Below are 21,500 nucleotides of genomic sequence, written 5' to 3' on the forward strand. Positions count from 1 at the left end.
TTTATGTTAAAATTGTATGTGTATTTGGGAAATTATTTATTATTTAAGCTTATATATAAGAACCTTTATTACAAGTTTTTATACGATAATAGTTTATATTCAATGTAAATATTGTTTTAATATTTAATTCGTTTTTATTGATAATAGATTTATATCTTTTATTCTTTTTGAACTAGTTTTTTATATATAGCGATTAATAAGCCTCCTTAAAAAATTCCTTAATTAATAATAATATGTTTAAAACTCTTTTTATTTAAAATTGTTTTTAAATTATTAATAAATTTACAATTAATTGTAATAAATGGATTATTAGTATCTAAATAGTATATAATATATTTGAAGGGTAATATTATATAGTGTAATAGAATAATGTAAAAAAAGAGTTATATTTAATTAGTTTATATGTGAATTATGGTATTAAAGTTATGGTAAATTGAAGATAATCGATGTATTGAGAAATAATTTGGTAATAAAAAATAGCTAAATTTTATAATATAGTTTTATAGTTATATTTATAATAAAATATTTAGTAATAATATCTATAACTTTACTATTTACTAAGTAAAGTTCTCTTCAATAGGATAAAGTTTGAGTATGTATTTTATAATTAATAATACAAGATCGATTTATAAATACTTTTCTAAAGTATTTATTATCAATTAGATTAATTATATTAAAAGAAGATTTATATATTAAAAATATAATGATTTTAATAAATAAAGATTTACTATTTATAATACTAAGCTATAAAGATTCTTTATTAATAATAACTTGTTTTATTTATTTAATATTCTTTAATAATCTTTATAAATGATTTAATATAAAGGTTAGGCTTTCCCTATGTAATTATTAATTGGAGATATTAATATATTATAAAATAAAATGTTAGATATACTTTTTGAAGATATTAAAAACTTAGTTTTAATAAATTTCTAAAATAAATTTAATTATTATTTAAAATAGAATATAGTATAAACATTGTTGTTATTATTATAACTATTTTAAGAATTATATTTTTAAAAATTATTTTAATTATAAAATTCATTTTAATATTAATTAAAGTATTGATTACCTTAATTAATGAGAGTATTTTAATATAATTCATAATCATTGAAATCTCCTTGAGAACCCATGAATCCTAAGCTTTTTCTAGTTGCTTATTATATATCCGCTTATTTCTTAGTATTATAGTTCTATATTAAATAACTAGATTTCTTACAATAATAATAGAGATTAAATTGATATTCCTTTTCTTATTACTAATCTTATATTTTAAAAACATTAAGATTTATAAAATTAAATAATACTAATACAACAAATAATATATTAGTTAAAAATATATAATATTATATAAAGCTTGAGTTCGTTTTTAATTCTAAAAGATGTTCATTTTTTTATAGATTCTAATTTCAAACTTTAAACTTTTATTTTCAATTATTAATATTAGTAAGAGAATAAAGATTAGAATTTTGTATAAGTGATTATTAAAGATTAGAAAAGACTTTCGTTTTTATTATTATAATTATTTTGTATGATTACTTATGATATATTATATTAAGGTATTCTAATTGAATATAAAAAGTCGAAAAAGACATTTTGTTAATCATCTTAAATTTATTAAATCGGATTAAAGCTTTATGTGTTATATTGATTAAAATATAAAGTTTATTAAATCTATTAAAAAAAGAGTTGTTAATAGTATAAATTGAGATTTCATTAATAATATTATTTATATTAATTAATCTTTTTTAATATGTATGACTATTAATAAGAAAGATTAAATATAAAAGCTTTTTTCTATTTATATTGGAAACAATTGAATCGATTGTCTAGTAGTAAAGTTGAATATTTAATTAATTATCTATAATAATCTTGAGGAGATACTTTATAGTTAAATCTTATTCAATTGTTTGTTGAATAATAAAGAATAAATTAAGTATATAATTAATAATATTATATAAATAATTAAGATAATCCTATTGATTTTATATTAATATTAATAAAGAAAGAGAATTGTAAAGTTCATAATCCTAAAGGCTAAATAGCTCTTCTATAATCAATTATTATTAATTAAAAGTATTATTGATTTCAATTCTAAGTATCTTAGACAAAACAGATAATAATGAGTTAATACTCGAAATATCTAATGTATTAGTTATAATAAATAAAAAGGATAAAATAAAAATGTAAATGAAAATGAAGACAAGGATGAAGATAAAGATGAAAATGAAAAGGTATAAAAAAGTATAAAAGATTATGAAAATTATAAAAGGATTTATTTTAGGTAAATAAAAACAAGAATAAAGAATTTATTTTTAAAGTTGGATTGTTTTTATTGTAATAAGACTTTTTTGTAGAGTAGAATATATTATTATAATGTAAGAGATAGGTATTAGGTAAGATGTATAATATCCTATAAAAAGTGAAGAAGAAGGTGGATGTTACGGGAGCTGCCTCTAGGGTCACGTGGAAGTGTCTAGAGATCTCTCGAGGTGGTTTAGACTAGACTTCAAGTAGGAATTCAATAAGGTTGTAACTGGTTGCAATTCTCGTAACTATAGTATGAAACTAATGATTGATCTTGAGCACGAAGCTCTATATTGTAATGAAACCCATTCTTTATATAGACCTTCGTTCCTTGTTGTCCCATTGATCCCATCGTGTCCCACCAGGTGGGAGCAGTGGGATCCAGTGGGAATCTCTAATCCCGTGACTTTCTGATCAGGTGACTCGGTATGTTAGATGTCGTCGTAACAGTGGAGAGATGTTGACTATATAGAGGGTGGATGTCTTAGACATTTATATAATTATGTATTGAATCCGTGACAAAAAGCTTTTTATTTAGTAAATACTTCTCCTTAATATAATTGAGATTTTTTCGTGTATCAATATTTGTCTAATACTTTATTTGTTTTTCGAAATATACAAATCTCTATATTCAGAAGTGTGTTTTCATAAATTAATCTTTTTATACTCTTAATTAAAGCTAATACAGTTTTAAATATAGATATAGAGAAGCTTAATTGATAACAAGTTATTCGAGATTTAATTAATATTGATTAAGAAAATGCTTTAATTATATTATAAGGGGTTCAAGATATTTATTGATTTAAATTAAAAATAAGGAGAATAGGTATGTAAATTCGAATATTTAAATTCGAAAGTATAGTTTTAGAATTAAATAATATTAAATTTATTCCTTAAAATTTTAATTTTATATTCTAAGAAGTAATTAATTCTTTATATACAGTTTTAAAAGCTATAAAGAATTTAATCTTTAAAATATGATTAATATATATTTTAATAAATTCATCAATTTAATTACCATATAAACATTTTAAATTACTAAAATAGTTAACATTAAGTAATTGAATTAAATAATTTAAATATAATAATAAATATAATTATATAATATTATTTTCTTTATAATATATTTAAAAAATTATTAATTTGTAACTTTTATACTTATTTAATATTAATATTCGATATTTACCCTTTCTTCAATTCTTAATATACTTCTCGAAGTATTTCAATTATTCTAAATCCATTTTATTATTTGTCCATCTATTAAATATAGATTTAATAATCTAATTCATAGGAAGATTAATTTCAGTATATCAATTAAAGAGATAAATTTGTTCTTAAATTATTAAAAATAGGGAAATAATTTCACCCTTTTCATTTCTATATATTATTACTATAGCTCATTCTTGATTGTCTAATTATACTACTTTACTTTTGTCATTTCATTTAGTATTAGTTATTATCATTATTACATATATAATCCCCATTATAAAGTCTATTTCATTAAAATTATAAAAATCTCTATTCAAAATGTTATATTTCGCTTACATATTTATAACTAATTAAAACTATTCTTTAAAAAGTTTAAAATCCTTATAAAAAGCTTTTTGAAAATTATAAATATAATTAAAATATATTTTTAATTCGATTCAATACTTTATGAATCAGTATACCTAAAACTTTCTAATATATTTCATATCTTTTGATTTGAGAATATAATTTACTATATCTTTTATATTCTTAAATTTAAATAAAAAACCTTCTAAATTTATATTAAAAATATATTAAATAATCACTTTCTTTTTTAATTCTATAATTTTATAATAATTCGCTTAAGTTTCTATATACAAAAGTAAATCGTTCATTTTATAATTAATTGTTATATAAAGTATATTATATAATCAAATAACCTATTGAATACTTAGTTTTTTGTCTTTTTGAAAAGCTTCAATAGTTAAAAGTAAATATACTTCTTTATTTATAGATTTCATAATAAATAATTAATAAAACACATATTGAATATAAAGAGTATAAATTAAGGTGAAAATGACCTACTCGGTGATATAGCCCACTCGGTGTTAAACTACGTTAATATAAAAGTAATCTACTCAATAATATAATCCACTCGTATATAAACTACATTAATCATTTATTGAACTTTTTTCTAGTTATTTCTTTAAACTAATAGAAATATTAGTAAGAAATTACTAATCGAAAGTGATACGCAGTCTTATTGGTTGAGATATCTCAGCCGAGTGGCGATTCAAGATGCCCCGCTTTAGAGTGTATATTTAATAGTTACACGATAAAGAACATCAAAATGCGTACTGACTGACGCTAGTAATGGCGCGAGTGGAATGTAATGATTGGGTATAAGTATTGGTGGTGATACAAGGGCGCAAATGTGCCTATCGATATTTCTATCACTGAAAGTTTTCTTGACAGGATTTGAAGGATTAGCACATGCGTGTGTAGTTTGTGTCACACTATGGGGATTTGTATTGGTTCTGAACACACACCGCAAATGAGCAGTTTGCCGTTCCAAGTTTCGCATGAAGTAAACTTTTCTTTTAATATCTCCCTTATACATATTTTCCATGCACCAAACGCCATTAGGGAATCTTCTTAGTCTAAGCAAACAATTCGGCATTATCCAGGGCGTCCTTTGGCGCCTGTCTTCCTCCACTCGTTCTGAGTCCCAATTCCCCCTTCTTTGCTAGTCTCTCAATACCCTGTTCAGCCCTCGCATTATATCTTCCTGCCTTCTTCTTTCTGATCTCGCTTCTGACTTGGTTGGGCGACACAAACTCCTTGTTCTCGTAGATGATTGGTCCACCAAAACTTCCCTCTTGAATGACGATTGGTGTTAACACAAATCTTGGTCCAATCTCCACCAAGTTGCATTCCGTCTCGTTGGCTCCTAAGCTCTTCGATTTAGATTTCGTGGAGGTCTCTTCTTCGGCGCCCTTCACTTTCGATGGTTCTGTCTCGCTGATTTGATAGTTTCGAATCCAGATTTTGCCATCTGCCAACGTGAATCCCATAACATGATCAATAAAAGGTTTCGATTTTCTCGCACCCTTTGGTACACCGAAGATATGGACGAAAAGTTCTTTCAGAACGCGGAGATGAGGTTCCTTATCAAAAGAGGCATCGAAAGAAAGGATGGGTCGGGAGCCTTTGAGGCAGTTTCCGGTGAAGTGGAGTTCTTCCATGGTATGTACTAAGAAGTGTTAGAAAGGTAGACTTTTTCCAGAAGAGGAGGATATCAAAATGAACTTACAATTCTGCATATGCATTTTTACGGTAGGTCCATTGGGTGCTTTGCTCATCCACAGGTAAAGATCCTTTCCCTTTCTTGCCTCGAAGAAAAATACATTATTACAATTATATAATTCGGCCAATTCGTTCAATTGATAGAGCTTCGACTTAGTATCGAGTTTCGCATCTTTTTTACCGTGAGGAAGAAGGGACGCAAGGTCATTGAGTAGATGTCGATGTCTAAATGTGAAGATTTAGCATTTTTCTTGAGATTCTCTGTAGTGGTACAAATTTATTTACCTGTAAGTGATTCCTCTTGAAGACAAGATTAAAACTCTTTGCTTATTTTTCTTGACCCCATTTGCAGGACCGTCTTCTTTGTGACCAGTGGTCTTTGATAATGACTTATAAACGGAAGCCATTGTAACTGTAGTAGTGTGTTGTGTATATTAAATTAAAATATATGTTCAATGCTATCGGGCGCAAAAAAGTTCTCGAGATCTCCAAACTTTCTTAAGAATTTCTTGATAGCGTAAGCGCGACCTTTAATCTTAGCGCGATACTCAGTGTACATCCTTGCTAGTTCATTTCGGCGATTCGGATAAGATTCAATTGATCATTGGCCCTACCGACCCAGTAGGTGTTAATTATCAATCGATCAATCCTCAGTCTCGTGGCTAGGTCTAATAACGCGAAGAGAGTTATGGAGACGTGGGTATCGTATCGGAGCATTTGGTTCACTAAGTGTTTGATAGATTAAGATCTTCCTCATGGCATCATGTTCCTGCATGTAATGTGAATCTTTATTGACAACACAGGTCTGGAACATCCAGCTGGGAATTAAATATACCAGTGACGCTCATGATCAGTTGAGATTCCACCTACGTATTCCATGATTCTTGATGTAGAGCACACACTCCATGATGGGCTGGACAGATGTACACGATGAAGTCAATTTATGTCGTTCAAGCCTCCATTGAAACCTCCCTCCTCTAAAGGTAATGACGTCTTCCATTACGATCTCGATTATCGAGTGTGATAAATCATGATTCTAGCTTGACAATTCCCATGCTTGTGTGGTAGTTTAAGATATTGTCCAAACCTCCATACTACCTACCTATCTACCAAGTCTTTGTTTTGTTAACCTTCTGTTCTTCATCCAAATCAGCTACATAACACTTATACAATACCACAATACCACAACATCATGGCAACTTTCAAGTCCATCCACAATCGCCTTCTCAAGATTCCAGCCCCACTACTTCCACCTGCCTCACCCCACGATCCAACACTTACCTCGGAAATCGCCTCCCTTCAGCTCCATCCAACTCTTGAGACTGCTCTCCACCTTTTAAATCTCGACTTACCATCAGCACACTTCTTAGCTCGCCATATGCAGTCGGCGCCAGCATTCGAGGGCATGTATCTACATGGAATCCTGCATCGAATCGAAGGTGACTATGATAATTCAAGAGCATGGTACAGCGATGTCAAGGAGTCAGAAATATATTCAAAACTTTGGGGAAAGGGTGGTCAGACTTGGAAAGCATGGAAGGAGGAGCATGGCAATGTCGGCAATAGGGAGTCCTTAGATGATGGCCAAAAGTTTCTGGATGCTGTTCAGAAGTTCAAGGAGACGAATGGAAAGGGAAGCGAGAAGGAGAAGGCATCTCTCGAGAAGCAAAGTAAGGAGGAACTTGATGGTGTCATCGAATGGTGTGTGAAGAAGTTCGGCACATCCAAGATGATTGATGCTAGCTTTGCTTGGGTCAAACCTAGTGATGAGATCAAAAAAATGGGTGAAGATCAAGTCAGCGGAGACAGTGGAAGAAGAAAGTTTTGAGGAAAGAGTCTTTAGAACAGAGATATTAAGACAAAAACCATTGCATTAGACAAGCATAGCGATCGTTGCAGACGTGAAATCCCAGAGAGGAAGAACCACCGGACAACATAATTGGAAAAAAAAGGGAAGATATCCTTGAGCCCGCGCTCATCGAGTACTGAGCATTTTGCTTAGCCCTGACTTCGTAACCCCCCATGCTCCCGCAATGACACTTAAAGACGCCACACCTTTGTATCAACCATCAACCAATATGTCCGTGTAGTTGCGCAAAGTAAGAACGCCTGACTATTTAACAACATTTTCCGCCTCCCTTTGCTGCCTCATCTGAAGGAGGAGGCGTGAGTGTAATATTCGTACCACTTGCAATAGTGGCCTGTGCAGAATCACCGTTATCGAGGGCTTTCTGGGATACAATTCGATAAATTTCTAGAGTAGCGCAGGCATCATTAGGATTTGCGAATACATAGATATGGAGAGAGGAGGCATACCAGTAAGAATATTCTGGAAGGCAAGCTCAACGTTGCTAGCATCGAGAGCTGAGGTCTCAATAAAGGAAAGGTTATTTTCACCTGCAATGATAAAGATCAGCATCACATCTTGGTCGTAGAAATTAAGAGTTCCTTACTGGCAAATTGTTTGGCCTCTTCCGTAGGTACAGCTCTCAGATGCCTTAAATCGCTCTTGTTTCCGACCAACATGATGACAATGTTGGAGTCAGCATGATCCCTCAACTCCTTTAACCATCTTGTAACATTTTCGTAGGTTTGGTGTTTGCTAATGTCGTAAACCAGAAGAGCACCAACGGCACCTCTATAATAAGCGGATGTGATGGCGCGATATCTCTCCTGTCCAGCGGTATCCCAAATCTGCGCCTTGATTGTCTTTGCATCCACTTGAATTGATCGAGTCGCGAACTCTACACCGATGGTTGATTTTGAATCTAGGTTGAATTCATTTCGAGTAAATCGACTCAAAAGATTGGATTTACCGACACCAGAGTCTCCGATAAGAACAACTACGAGAGAAGAGATTAGAGGGAGCGACCACGAGAAGAATCATCACAAGGCAACGGAGAAGGTTGAGAGGAGAGGGATGTGGTATTTACCCTTGAACAGGAACTATCACAAGAGATGTTAGCATATTCTGTTAAGATGGTGATGGGAATCGAATCTGATGAAGACATGTACTTACGTCGTATTCGTCATTCGCCATGATTGATGTTGAAGTAGAATAGTATTTATTATTGAAGGGGGAGGGGGGGGGAAGGTTTAACGGATTTCGTTGTTGCGATGGATAGATGGATGATGGGTGTGGGTATGCGAGAAACCGGGGTCGGGGGGATATGTAAGGTTGGTCTGGGATTTTTTTTTTTGGTTTTTTGGTTTCTTGGAGGGAGGGGAGGGGGGAACTTTGAACTTTGATGAATTTACAAGTTGAGTGGTTCCGACTTTGTATTCCGACTTGTATTGTATTGTATTCCGACGTGTATTCCAGCTTTGTAGGGAAGTTTGAAAGTTTGAAAGTTTGCCAGTCTGAAAGTCTGAATGTTTGATTATATTTCGATTATGTTTCTACTCATCTCATATACCTAGGTATGGTTCACCAGTCCTGAAACTTTTGTTTGAATAATATTAGACCGTGGAAGTCAAAATTCAATTAATTGACTGACTCTTCCAGAAATCAATTGAATCATGAGTATGATTAATGCTCGAAGAGCTTCACTCACCTCAATAAGTCCCTAGGGTAGGAGATACTAGGTATGAGATATCTAACTTGATGAATCGATAAACCCCTAGCATTCACACTTTTGGTCCCCTAGTTGAATGCTGACGCCTTGTTGAAGTGAAGCTGGTTTTGCCTTGTCTTATCTCTCCTTTTTTATAGAAACTGGCTGGGTATCACTTACCAGGTACCCAAGCACATACGAATGTTGTAAATGTTAAAGGAGGAGTAGAATACTGTCTCGCTGTGTGTATACTATCGGTTCTACACTACCTGGCTGTGTGTTGACTCCTGAGGAATTCTTTAGTAGATACTCGATAATGAACTAATGAAATTGAATTTTTAAAGTGGTTCAATGAATCTAAGAAGTTCAGTACTCGATTAATACTGTCTTGATATCTAACATTAATTGATTAACTTATTTATTCCTTTGTTCTCGTTCCTATTTGGCTGTTTGAGAATTCAGACAGGTGGTTTCGAAATTCAATGTCAGAGCGGTTAACGGCACGTGACCCATGTCTCATTGGAAGCTTCACTCAATTTGGGTGTTAAATAGACAGCAGTGAAAGGAGAGGGCTCTTTGAGATCTCTTTGAGTTAGCTTTATTATCATTTTTCACTTCACTTGACTTCCACTTCAGATTCACTATATTTTGTCTCTTCTCACACCTCTCTCACTCTCTGGTCCCGGTTCATCACCTCATTCTAGTCATCTGCAGTACCTACATACTTTGTTGCCTACTTTGTAATCGAAATGTAACTGATCACGTGACACATCATTCTGCACTTGTTTGCGGTGGCTTTGTTTGCGGTGGTTTGATTTCAAGTTGAATAGACTCAATTCAACTTTCCTTGATCAAATCCCTTCTTCAAAAAGGAATCAAGTAATTTCAAAACTTCACTTTCTTTATGTCCTGCAATGTAAACCTTCAATCTCCTGTGTAACTCATTCCATTTCGTCAACAAAAGTTTATTCATCGTACATCTAAATACTTTTTCTACTCAAGACCACACAAACCACTTTGCCTTATTGATAGGTACCTATCACATTCTCTTCCGTTTGACATCACTAAATTGAATTGGATTGAGTCGGCAACATTGAACACATTCTACCTCTACCTCTCTCTGCTACATCGTGCGACGACCTCCAACTTGGTATTCTTTGTGAATTTGGAATTCATGGTGCCAAATGACTTCCAACCAATCATCAAAAGAAGGGAGGTTCACCTCGCTTGAAGAAGAGGAGATTGCCAAAATTTCCATAGAGTCAACCGATGAAGAGCAATATGGCTCCGACCATGAGTTCATTGTTGAACGCATTTTGGCCCAAAAAACAGAAGATGGCCAAAGGCTGTATCTGATTAGATGGACAGGATTCCCAGAGGAAGAATCATCGGTAAATACTCTTTCTCAATGTCAAAACCTGTTCAAAGGAGAGACCTAGTACTTACATCCTGGTAGTGGGAGCCGAGGAAGAATATATTGGGTCAAAACATTCTTGACGCTTGGAAAACACGACGAAGTCGTGAGCTCCAGGGCTTAGATGCACCATATGATGTCGGAAAACTGGAACTTCTAAAGAAGGTGGCTGAGGCTGGCAAAGCCCGACGTGCTCGTTTGCGTCGTGAGAAGAGAAAGCGGCAGGGAATAGTCGTATCGCCTCACGAATCTGATGCGGATAGTGTCGACGAGACACAAACGACAATTCCACATCCACTAGTTAACACAGCTACACCCAGGGATGCAAGAAGCTCCGAAAGACAACAGCAAGTTCAAGCTGCTAGAAAATCTAAAGTAAGTACAGACATTCGTGTGAATCAAGAATCCATCTGCATGTTGTGTGGTATTGGTACCGCCCTCACATATCGGGTCTCTTCCCGCAGTGTTCCACGTTCATGACTGGTTGGCAGATGAAGTCACTGAGTTTGAGGAGAGATAATATATCGAGGGCGTGGTATTCATTGGCATTCCTCAAGAAAGCCTGGGTTGAATTTCAACAACAGATGATTCTTGGTCATCTAACCCGTTAGGGGAATGAGATCTCTTTGACTAACTCTATCTAAGATTCAGGAACGTGAACAAATCGACTCCGATTCATCGTCTGACGAACCGCTGTTCGTGACTTCGCAACGAAAATCGACCTTGGGTGCCTCATCTTCTACACAACCACCAGCGCAGAAGGAACTGCAGAAGAAGGTTGCTTCCAAAGCAAACGCTAGCGATGACCCACTGATAGCAACCACCGAAAGCTCTTCACTGTCTAAAAACAGCTCAGTGTCGAAGAGCTCTTCGTTATCTAGAGGAGCCTCAAATAGTCGAGGAGGGGTAGGTGCCACAAGAGGAGGTTCTTCTTTACAGTCACAGAATGTTTTTCTTGGTGGAAAAGCGCCCAGAAAACAAAAAGCGAGTTTAATTGAAGCAGCGGCAGATCCTTCAAAAGACCAGCGTCATTTCAAGAATAGGCATATCCTCAGAAAAGTGGAACTAGCTGGGAGAACTATAGCAGACAAGTCACCAGATATTACTGCTATTCCTGGTGGGTTGATAAATCCTTCGAAAGTTTCATCCTCATCTGTACAACGACCAGATACTCTTTATAGAACCCCTTCTGCTCCTCAGAACGAAGTGCCCATGGAACTAGTCGAGTCGCCTCTCGAGAAGCAACAAGTCTCCCAGCGACTGCCTGCACTGCACCCGTCTGAAATGTCATGGGAAGAGGTACAGCATATTCCGTACGAGAAGCGAACAATCTGTTTCTTCTTTACTCAACCCAGTGGATGCACGGATGGTAGCTGCAAGTATCTCCACAAAGACGATCCCCTCCTGCCTATTGCCCCGCCCCCAGATGGATGGGTTGGACCGCAGCAAATTTGTTTTTTCTACAATCTGAATAAAGACTGTAAATGGGGTGATACGTGTAGGTATCTACACGAATCAAATCCCGATATTCCAGTCAGAAAGCCGCCTCCCGGATGGGTAGCGCCGGATCCATCTACCAAAACCATGCCAACCAAGACCCCGCCAACCAAAGCACGCCTCCTAGACAGTGTCAACGGTCCGCAGTGGGTCTGCTATTACTGGTTCCATGATAACAGTTGCACAAAAGGAGTTGACTGCACAATGGCACATTCGACCGATAACGATCTCCGAGTAGCACCAAGGCCTAGTTCTGTTCCTTGTAGGTACTGGATTCAGGGTCATTGTCGTAATGGTATAAATTGTTCTTTCGTACACGATCCTACTCATGATACTCGCTCTTTATCCTACGTGAGCCAACTTCACCCTAAAGTCATCGATTCCGAAATCTCAAGGGAGAAAAGTGTACAACCTTCACTACATCAGCCAAAACCTATTCCTATAGTCGGTGACGACGATACCATGGATTTCGAGATGAATGCAATGCCTGACATTACACCGCTCGAGTCAAACATTGTAGAGCCTGAACAATGTATCAATGATCGCTCAGCAGCTGAAACAATAAAAATCACAGGTACCAAAATCAAGACGGTGACTTTTGGTCCGCAGACGCAACCTATCAAGCTCGACTTCACAAACCTTCCACTAAGTACTTCAGACTGGGCAGGAGCGTTTGCGAGTGCAGAGATTCTGGATTTCAGCCAAATATGTACCATATATGACTTCAAATCGAGATACAGCCATATCCAGCATTCTACTTATTGGCAAGCGAGCATCAGCACTGATCCTACTGACAAAGCTGTATGCGACACGATAAAAAACACGGCGGAGTATCTCTGTCTTCAGATGTCTGCTTTGGCGTGCATTTCGGGCAAATACATTATTCTACTCTATCCAGCCGTGGCTGAAGAATGGAAGCATTTAGATGCAACACCTGATCTATCAAGTAATGCTACACTGAAATACTTGGTGTTTGGTTCTCAAAGCCTTATTCCAAGTTCCATAGAATCTGCCACAATCGACAAAATTTCATTGACAGCTCTTTCCCCCAGTGACGTGATGATGAAAAGCTTCCATCGTCTTGATTACGAAAAATTGACCATAGACCTGAAGCCTAAGGACCAGAAACTCAAAAAACCTACCACCTTCAACTTTTGTTTGATATTTCCTGCATCTAAACAGCCTCTTGCGGAATTGATAGCATCTTGGCTTAAGAGCTGTTCAAAAGACGACGGCAAGATATACAACTATCAGAAGCCAGGATGCTGGAACCATTTCAAAAAGCATACCAACGCTGGAGCTGTGCTAATACACTCGTCTGCGCTTAGTCTTATCTCTGATACAGATCTCATTCATGGCATGACGCTAGACGGGATGAACTACACATTTTGGTGCATACAAGACAGCGCATCCAAACTGCCATTCTCCCAAATGCAGAAACAATCTGAACTGGGTCAAGTCATAAAAACACGCCTCTTTCCATTAGGGTATACCCTACTCCTCACACCAAGTTTCTTGGTTGCAGAACCAGTCATGACACTTAGGTTTTTGCAATGGTACAAAAAGAAGCATAAAAGCTCTATCAATGGCTCAATCAGAGTATTGTGCTGCCACGAACTTCCGAGCTTTCTTATGGAACTTGCGATCTCGAAGGCTAAGGAGCAACAGGACTTGATAAAACGTCTTGCTGGCGACCCATCGATGCTTTCTAAATTAAGCAAAAGGGGATTAAGTCACGAACAATGTACGGCGAGACTCGATCTATATTGGCTTCTTTGTGATATTCTACGCCAGGATCTTCCCGCCAATCTATCTCCATTCGACCGTGATCCATCCGAAGAGAATTCGCGGAGTCCATTTCTCTTTGCGCCTCCATTCATTGACCAAAATGACGAGAGAAGGTTGGTCGCTTGGTTTGCCGGTTGGGCTTACGCAAATCTCGACAAATATAGACGATTCTACGTTATTGGTTCTAGAAAATCAAATAGAAGCTTTGGTGTTCCAGTGAGAACAATTCCAGAAAGCGAAAGTTTCCCACCAAATTCCAAGGCTTTCGGGGATGGAGGCGCGTTAGCGTGGGCCAGACGAGGAAGGAACCCGATTCCTATTGCTTGTAGTACCACACCATCGGGCGTCAATGAAACTCCATCAGAAGAAGCAGAAGTAAAGTTGAAGGAATTCAAATACGAATTTACGGATGAATGGTATCCTGAGTGGAGGAGAAAACCGGGTGAAGGACGAAGTTCGAATCATATCATCGAGTATCGGTGGAATCGTGTCTTTGAGTCGCTCAAAATTCCTTTCGAGGCGGCACAAGTTGACTATGAAAAGGAGTTTTAGAGATACTTGTGGAGTTTGAGCGTTCGTAAATTTTGAGGTTTCTTGCTATTATGATACCATGCTTCACATAGCAAAGCTACACAAACAACAATAAGTTGGCATTGACTATTCAAATGATTGAGAGCCTACGAGATAATCATCGTGCTAAATTTTTTGTCGAACCTTTTTAGATGCCACAACGGTCATGCGCTCCCTGTACTGGCCATAATATTGGATAATATGGTAGAGTGCACTTCCATGTATTGTATCATTACCATAAAATGATTTTAGAGCTCTTTATTAATGAGAAAGGGGGGTCTGGAGAAAGGAAGGAGCGATCTAATTCTTCTAGTGTATGCCAGACTAAAATGTCATTGCCCTTGTGCCTGGGAGTCGGAGTGGGGAAGGGAGTGCAAACAGAAAGGGGAAGCCCCCTGTGATCTTCCGTTCCTGTGAAGGCCCTTTATTGTCCCAATTTATATCATACAATCACTCATACTCTGGTCAATGACGAGAGAGCCTACCATGTGCGTGACAGAGAGACGGAGAGAGAGAAATGCAAAGAGACTCACCAAGACAGACTCTAGTGCAACTTGTGTAACACACATCAGAATAGGTCAGCAAGGGTTCATCGTCAGTGGCCACTAGAGTGTCAATGGAGGATTTCCAGTGATTCAGACTGCGGTCCAACGAAAAATTTCAATTTTAGATCTACTCTACACAGTATGAGATAGCTCTCCTCAAACCTCGTCCCTTATCTGAAAAACGAATCCGTGATGACCCTTTTCGAGCTGGCCGTACTTCTTCAAATTTCAAGCCAGTCGCTTGATTGCACTCTTACGAAGACAAATTTGGCTAGCCTCTTCAACTCGCTACATTGACGCGCTATTCAGACCGTGACCTTATGGGAATGTGATAGCTCATAAAATTGGATTAATAGTGATAGTGATAGTGACAGTGACATGATTTGGGGAGAAAAATAAGAAACAAAGAAACATGAGGTACACCAACCCTAACCCCTCATTTACGCATCTCCATTCATCGCGCACACACACAGCGCTCCGCTCAAAGTCGGATAGATATTTAGCCGAGTTATCGATGATGACTACAGTAAGGTTACTCTCAGGCCCCTTTTCGTTTGTAGAAGTGTATTGGTGATTGGGATTGATTATGAGAGGGAGTACGGGGGCGACGATGACACGATGCACCAGTTGTGATGAATGGATTGTGTTTGCTTTTGATAGCCTGGCGAGATACTCAAATTGGCTTTTGTTACGAATATGAGCTCACAGGCGATGGCATGGTATAGTATGCCGTAAAAGCCAATTCCAATCTTTCCTTCTTGTACTTGATGTAACCGCAAGATGAGTAGTGAAAGTTGACCAACCATCAAGTGAGAGGAAATTTTTATATATCTTGGTATCGCGGGACTGAGATTGTAGGAGGAGATGCAGAAGTGTCTGTGACTGTCTGACACCATTGTCTAAAGGGAAGAGGAATATTTGTGTCGATGAAGCGAGACCTTCGTATTCGTAATCTTATTGTGAGGTGATGAGCTACGTAGAGAATAGTCAAGGGAGTTGAGATATCATATTATGGAATGGTATGTGATGCGGAAAGAGCGAGAGGGCTAAACACAGTAAGGACAGAGACATCATTAGACCGCAAAAGGCTCACAGTCATCAGATGTGCGGCTTGGAGATGAAAGAGTGATGTAAATTTACATTTTTTGGATTTCTTCAAAAGATTTGATCTAGAAGAGGTGATATATGAAGTATGATAATACGATTTACGTTAAACTATTGATATCTAGCTTTTTTAGTTATAATATATCTCTTTATAAGGGTTTTGGGACGTGGATGAGCTAAATGGTTAGAGAGATTCAAAAGATCCATATCAGCCAAAGCACCCTTTCAGAAAATGTAAAGTGTAGTGAGACCATCTCTGAATGTAGTGCGCTTAATAATTTTGTATTTTGTCTGATAACAGAAGAAGGCTATTGATTCTTTTCCTTCCAGCCCAAAACGCCAGTATATGCAACAAGTATCATTTCCGAGAAAGAACTCATACACCAATCACAAACCCTGTAAAATTACTACACTACTTGGATTTGCTTCCCTTCTTCTTCTTTTCCTTACTCTCCTTCTTCGTGGTATTTGTCTTCAAAGTCTCATCTTTTGTGGCCTCTTCCTTCTTGGTCTCTTCCTCCTTGGCCTTCTGCTTAATTTCCTTCTTGGGCGTATCAGCCTTAGCTGTCTCGTCCTCCTTGGTCTTCTCTACTTTGGTATCTGCCTTTGTCTTGTCTGCTTTGGGATCGAGACCCTTTCGTTTCAATGTATTCTTTCTCGCCTTCACAATATACTCTTCATCTTCACCATCATCCCATCCTCCAAATGCATCCTCTTCCTCAGTTTCTCTAATAGGTGTCTTATCAATATCCAACTCATCCAATTCCTTCGCAGCATCCTTCTCGCCAGGCTTGATCTTGGGAGATGGACCTGTCTTCTTGAATTTAGAGACGAAGAAACCATCAACGTTATAGGCATGGGGGTAATATCTTCTTGTCATCTTCATGTTCTTGTCAAAGCTTTTGCCCATGTATGACGTGAAACCCTCCTTACCAAAAGTTAGGCCAGTCTCCACGAGCTTAACGTTTGGTCTCTTGTTGAGCACATATTGAACGACTTGCTCGTTCTCCTCAACGGTGACACTACATGTCGAATAAACAATGTAACCTCCAGTCTTGCTTGCGTGGTCAACCGAGTCGATAGCTGAGAGAAGGAGCTGCTTTTGTAAATGAGGAAGCATGAGGAAATCTCGTTCTGTTTTGTTCGTCTTCACACTAGCATCCTTAGCGATAACTCCAGTACCGGAACACGGTGCATCAAGTAAGACACGATCGAAACCTCCGATAACTCTGGGGAATTCTCTAGCGTCGTAATTGCACACAATCACATTTTTGGCTCCTAAACGATGGATGTTACCGATCAAACCTTTAGCACGAGATTTGTTGCTATCGTTTGCGAAGATGCAACCTGTGTTCTTCATCAATGCGGCAATGTGTGTTGTTTTTCCACCAGGAGCAGAGGCCATATCGAGGACACGTTCGTTTTCTTGTGGTGCAAGAGCCATCACGGGAAGGAAAGAAGAAGCGGCTTGTAGAATATAATGTCCGGCAAGGTACTCTGGAGTAGCACCCAAGGGTACAGCACTCTCGAAAATTTGCAGACCAACTTTGGACCATTTTCCCACTGGTTCTAAGACTACTCCACGGTTGATCAATGCCTGTGCAAGATCTCTACGATGTGTTCGCAAGGTGTTTGTTCGGATGACGACAGGTCTTGGGGTTTCGTTGGCCTCGAAAAATGCAAAAGCCTCCTTGGGCGGGAATAAGTTGAAGAGCTTTTCCGCTAGGAATTCTGAGTAACCATAATATGCGCAAATATCCTTAATCAATTGAGCTGTGTATTCGGCCCTGGATCTACCTTCTTCGGAGAGATTCGAGAAGTCATCCAAGACTCGGATGGTATCGTTGATTCGAGATCGTAGAAGCTGTAGATCAGGTGCCAATAACGCATTAGTCTTAGGCGCCTCTCCGTCTTCATCGTCGCTGTCGAATATATGTGGTCTGTCTCCTGCAATGTTCGTTTGCATAGCAGCTTCCTCCAATTCAGCTTGTGCCTCTGCGGCCTCCTCAGCTTTTTGCAGATCCAATTTCCTTGAAAGCCCAGCAATATTGGCAGCAGTGAGTTTCTCCTCGGCATCAGACTCGTCTTCATCTTCAGAGAACATTGCTTTTGGATGATCATCATCCGAATCATAAACATCACTTCCACTTTCTGAGCCAAGGAAATCATCTGGAAGACCAGGACCATCATCATCTGAAACATCCAAATCGTCAAATTCGTCATTCATGAGATCCGCCGCATCAGAGTCGACATCCTCCATCTCCTCGTCTGACATGGGCAATGGTGCAGCCTTCTTCGACTTTTTCGCAGGGGGTTTTTGAACCGGTAACGAGTTTGTAAATTTTCCCTTTGTCGCGTTCTGTGCCGCCGAGTTCTTCTTGTCATTGGCAGCTCCATTGGACTTTTTCTCCGAAGTTCGACGTTTCTTATTAGGATCGGGAGCATATTGCATCGATTCTGCTCTAGATTCTGCTACTGACATTCCAGCTTTTCTTTTTAGATTGGTGAAATGTGCTTCATCGAGCGGTTCGGGCATGCCCTGCTTCTTCATACGTCTTCCGACACCCATTTTGAATGATTTGTTCGTATTTTCGTACTAGAAACTTAAGAGTTGAATGTAAAGATTCGCAAATGCAGCAAATGCGATTTGAGGGAACTTTTTTCTAGACGAATATAATTTTCTCGCAGATAAGGTTTAGCGCTCTTAACTTATCAAGCTCGGGCGCCGTTATTCCGATGCCAAGACTTCTATCTTGTCTTGTGCTAGATGGGGTGGTAATTGTGAACTTGATTATTTATTATTGTCTGTAGCTTGTTTTGCCCGCAGTTGAATTTCGAAGAATTATAGACCTTCTTACCCAACTTCTTCATATATTGTTCATAATGACTGAACTCACATTTGCTAAGTCTTTCATCCAGACTCTCGAGTCGCGATCTCCCAAAATCACTGCCGATCATGTTGAAGATCCAAGGAATTATCCCTCAAGAGGGGCAGTATGTCTACCTTAATGACTTTGTGTACCTCGTTTTGCATCACTCACGTCTCCTGTCCCTCACGACCCCTTCCACCTCAAGTTATTGCTCCCAATACTAACGAGTATGATAGGCTATTCTCCCAAAGATGAGAAAACCTCCTGCGAAACGTCAAAAGTTGAATCCGGGACAAGAACGTAGCGTCTCGGTATCTTTAAAGTCATCGCGAAACCCACCTCTCGACGTAACACTCTCTGCACTGTCACCAAATACTTCCATTCTTAATTTAAAAGAGTCATTATCTGAGAAAGAAGGGATCCCCGTGGAAAAATTAAGGGTACTTTACAACAAGAAACCGGTCGGAGATGCGAAAGTTTTGAAAGATGTTATTGGCGGAGAGGAAACCCAGGTCGAATTCAGTATCATGGTAATGGGTGGAGCTGCTTCCGTGAGAAAAGTCGAGACTCCCGGAAAGGAAGTAGAAGCACCAGTTGCACAAGGGCCTAGTGGACTGGAAACTCTTGCTGGGGAAGAGTTCTGGGGAGATTTGAAGGGCTTTTTGGTGCAACGATTGAGGGATGAAGAACAGGGAAACAAATTGTATGAAGTGTTCAAGAAAGCCTGGGAAAGTAGCGCCGAATGAGGTACATGAATTCACGGGAAAACATAGCGAGGAGTTTGGCAATGTACAATTGGAAAGACACAGGCAAGTTTGCCAGTTCAGAAACGAGTACTTCCGCAAAAGTCGCTTTTAATGTCTTCATATATCATCACGCTGAAATGATCAATCCGTCTTCAGAAGAATAAATTCACACCCATGCATGTCATCGCAGGCAATAAGCACCCAATGAAACTCTGTTCCTTCCTGTCACGTTCGTTCTCAAAACCATAAGGCTTGTATCTATGCCTTGAGAGCGGCTGTACCCTTGCTGACTGTCTTCAACATTTCATTCTCCTCGAGGTCGGCTTCGTCGTTTGCTTGAAGTTCATCGCCCGAAAGTCCGGATAAGGCACGCTTGAAAGATTCCTTGGTAGAGGCGTACATCATTTTAGGCTAGAAATTTATTAGTACTAGAAGGCGATGTTATAAGATGGAACTTACGAAGGTAGTAGCATCATCAGGGGACCACGAAATGAAAGTAAGCTTGGTTCTAGTAACATGTCAGCCTCCAATCCATAAAGCGAAATGATAGTAAAATCACCTTTGTCCCTCTCCGTTGGCCAAATCGTAGTTGAAGTCGTAGACAGCGTATCTGGGACCTTTACCCTGGGTTTTCTATAGTCTTTATCAGCGCTTGGTCCCTAATAAGAAGTTTTCAAACATACGTTCTTGTTGAGTGCCTTTGCATTTACGAGGACCTCACGGAATGGTTCCCAGTCTGCCGACTCGCTGGAAGTGTCGACAACAACCTTTGTTCCTTCATCGTTGATCTTATAAACAATCCACTTGATCTTCTTTTGAAGCTTCATCTCGTTAAACTTCTCGATGCATTCATCGTCGACGGTGATACTGTAGACTTGTCAACTAATGCTCTGCGGTCCTGCTCAGATTATTGGTAGGAACAGATTCGCATCAAGCTCGGCTGTCACCGCAAGTCACTGATGGTAGCGGGTTGAGTAGTGGGGTGGACTGACCCTGAGTTAGACTGTTAAAGCGAAATTATTAGCAAACGGTTGTGTGAAAGTTGGTACAATAGAAGCTACATACCATGATGTCAAGAAAGTCTATGCGACGATTTGTGTTGGTAGAAACTGTCAAAGCAACAGAAAGTCAGCAAATGCCTAATGCTTAACAACTAGACAGATAAATAAATCGAATGACTTTGAGTTAAGACCAAGCTGTCGAACTGAGAACGTACGTTGAAGATTGTTCAGAGACCTGCTTTCCAAAGTCCACTGTATATTGTGGTAATTGCGAGGTAGTAGGAGGAGCGAGAGAAAAGCTTGGTAGATGTTTATCTTTGGGGGAGTTTTGGATTTTGCGAACGGGGATGAAGGTCAGGAAATTGGTGGGGTTACTTGCCGGTGTGCGATCACCTGAGTGGGACGCTAAGAATACCTTGTCGTGCTTTCACACTCAATCTGGATGGATGAAAGCTGGCAACTTTGAGAGAGTTTACCCCTTTCAAGATAGATGAAATGGAAATAGTCTTTGCTAGGCAATGAGGATCGAAATCCAGTCAAAAATACAAATGATATGTTCTGGTTATGATAAAATGCCAACGATGAGGTAGATATCTGTGGGTGGAGAAATTTCCCCCTAGAGTTGTACACTCTCTGAACGTTTTATCGGTAATTTTGGGGGCAACAAAGATATGCATATATGGAGCTTTTGCTAGCTAGGTATTAAGTCAAAATTGAAGATCCGAGGTTGTAGCTCTTGGAGTAGTAATATAATGATACCAATGGCTGCCTGGCTAGAAGTCAAAGAATCACGTCTGAAGCTGCAAGCTGCCGATTATATTTAGATAGTTA

General features: G+C 38.2%; 7 protein-coding genes across 7 annotated transcripts; 3 read left to right on the forward strand and 4 right to left on the reverse strand.

The window, feature by feature from the left end:
- Positions 1–4,934: 4,934 nt before the first annotated feature.
- On the reverse strand, positions 4,935–5,987 carry EAF01_007945 (uncharacterized protein; the record flags this gene model as incomplete). Its single annotated transcript, XM_038916201.1, has 3 exons — positions 4,935–5,527; positions 5,588–5,805; positions 5,866–5,987. The coding sequence occupies 3 exons, from the start codon at positions 5,985–5,987 to the stop codon at positions 4,935–4,937; spliced, it is 933 nt and encodes a 310-aa protein (XP_038768672.1).
- Positions 5,988–6,772: 785 nt separating this feature from the next.
- On the forward strand, positions 6,773–7,408 carry EAF01_007946 (uncharacterized protein; the record flags this gene model as incomplete). Its single annotated transcript, XM_038916202.1, has 1 exon — positions 6,773–7,408. One exon carries the CDS (start codon positions 6,773–6,775, stop codon positions 7,406–7,408), a length of 636 nt encoding a protein of 211 aa, XP_038768673.1.
- A 289-nt stretch (positions 7,409–7,697) lies between these two features.
- On the reverse strand, positions 7,698–8,620 carry EAF01_007947 (uncharacterized protein; the record flags this gene model as incomplete). The annotated part of the gene is made up of 5 exons (XM_038916203.1): positions 7,698–7,834; positions 7,897–7,977; positions 8,034–8,423; positions 8,514–8,526; positions 8,600–8,620. 5 exons carry the CDS (start codon positions 8,618–8,620, stop codon positions 7,698–7,700), a joined length of 642 nt encoding a protein of 213 aa, XP_038768674.1.
- Positions 8,621–10,318: 1,698 nt separating this feature from the next.
- Positions 10,319–14,385, forward strand: EAF01_007948 (uncharacterized protein; the record flags this gene model as incomplete). The annotated part of the gene is made up of 3 exons (XM_038916204.1): positions 10,319–10,525; positions 10,591–10,923; positions 11,194–14,385. The coding sequence occupies 3 exons, from the start codon at positions 10,319–10,321 to the stop codon at positions 14,383–14,385; spliced, it is 3,732 nt and encodes a 1,243-aa protein (XP_038768675.1).
- A 2,079-nt stretch (positions 14,386–16,464) lies between these two features.
- EAF01_007949 (uncharacterized protein) lies at positions 16,465–18,621 on the reverse strand (the record flags this gene model as incomplete). The annotated part of the gene is made up of 1 exon (XM_038916205.1): positions 16,465–18,621. One exon carries the CDS (start codon positions 18,619–18,621, stop codon positions 16,465–16,467), a length of 2,157 nt encoding a protein of 718 aa, XP_038768676.1.
- A 314-nt stretch (positions 18,622–18,935) lies between these two features.
- On the forward strand, positions 18,936–19,668 carry EAF01_007950 (uncharacterized protein; the record flags this gene model as incomplete). Its single annotated transcript, XM_038916206.1, has 2 exons — positions 18,936–19,046; positions 19,159–19,668. The coding sequence occupies 2 exons, from the start codon at positions 18,936–18,938 to the stop codon at positions 19,666–19,668; spliced, it is 621 nt and encodes a 206-aa protein (XP_038768677.1).
- A 258-nt stretch (positions 19,669–19,926) lies between these two features.
- Positions 19,927–20,736, reverse strand: EAF01_007951 (uncharacterized protein; the record flags this gene model as incomplete). The annotated part of the gene is made up of 6 exons (XM_038916207.1): positions 19,927–20,079; positions 20,128–20,176; positions 20,228–20,301; positions 20,352–20,535; positions 20,661–20,671; positions 20,734–20,736. The coding sequence occupies 6 exons, from the start codon at positions 20,734–20,736 to the stop codon at positions 19,927–19,929; spliced, it is 474 nt and encodes a 157-aa protein (XP_038768678.1).
- Positions 20,737–21,500: the final 764 nt, after the last annotated feature.

Source organism: Botrytis porri (genome assembly GCF_014898465.1).
Source record: "Botrytis porri strain MUCL 3234 chromosome Unknown BPOR_010, whole genome shotgun sequence".
In the NCBI taxonomy this organism is placed as follows: Eukaryota; Fungi; Ascomycota; class Leotiomycetes; order Helotiales; family Sclerotiniaceae; genus Botrytis; species Botrytis porri.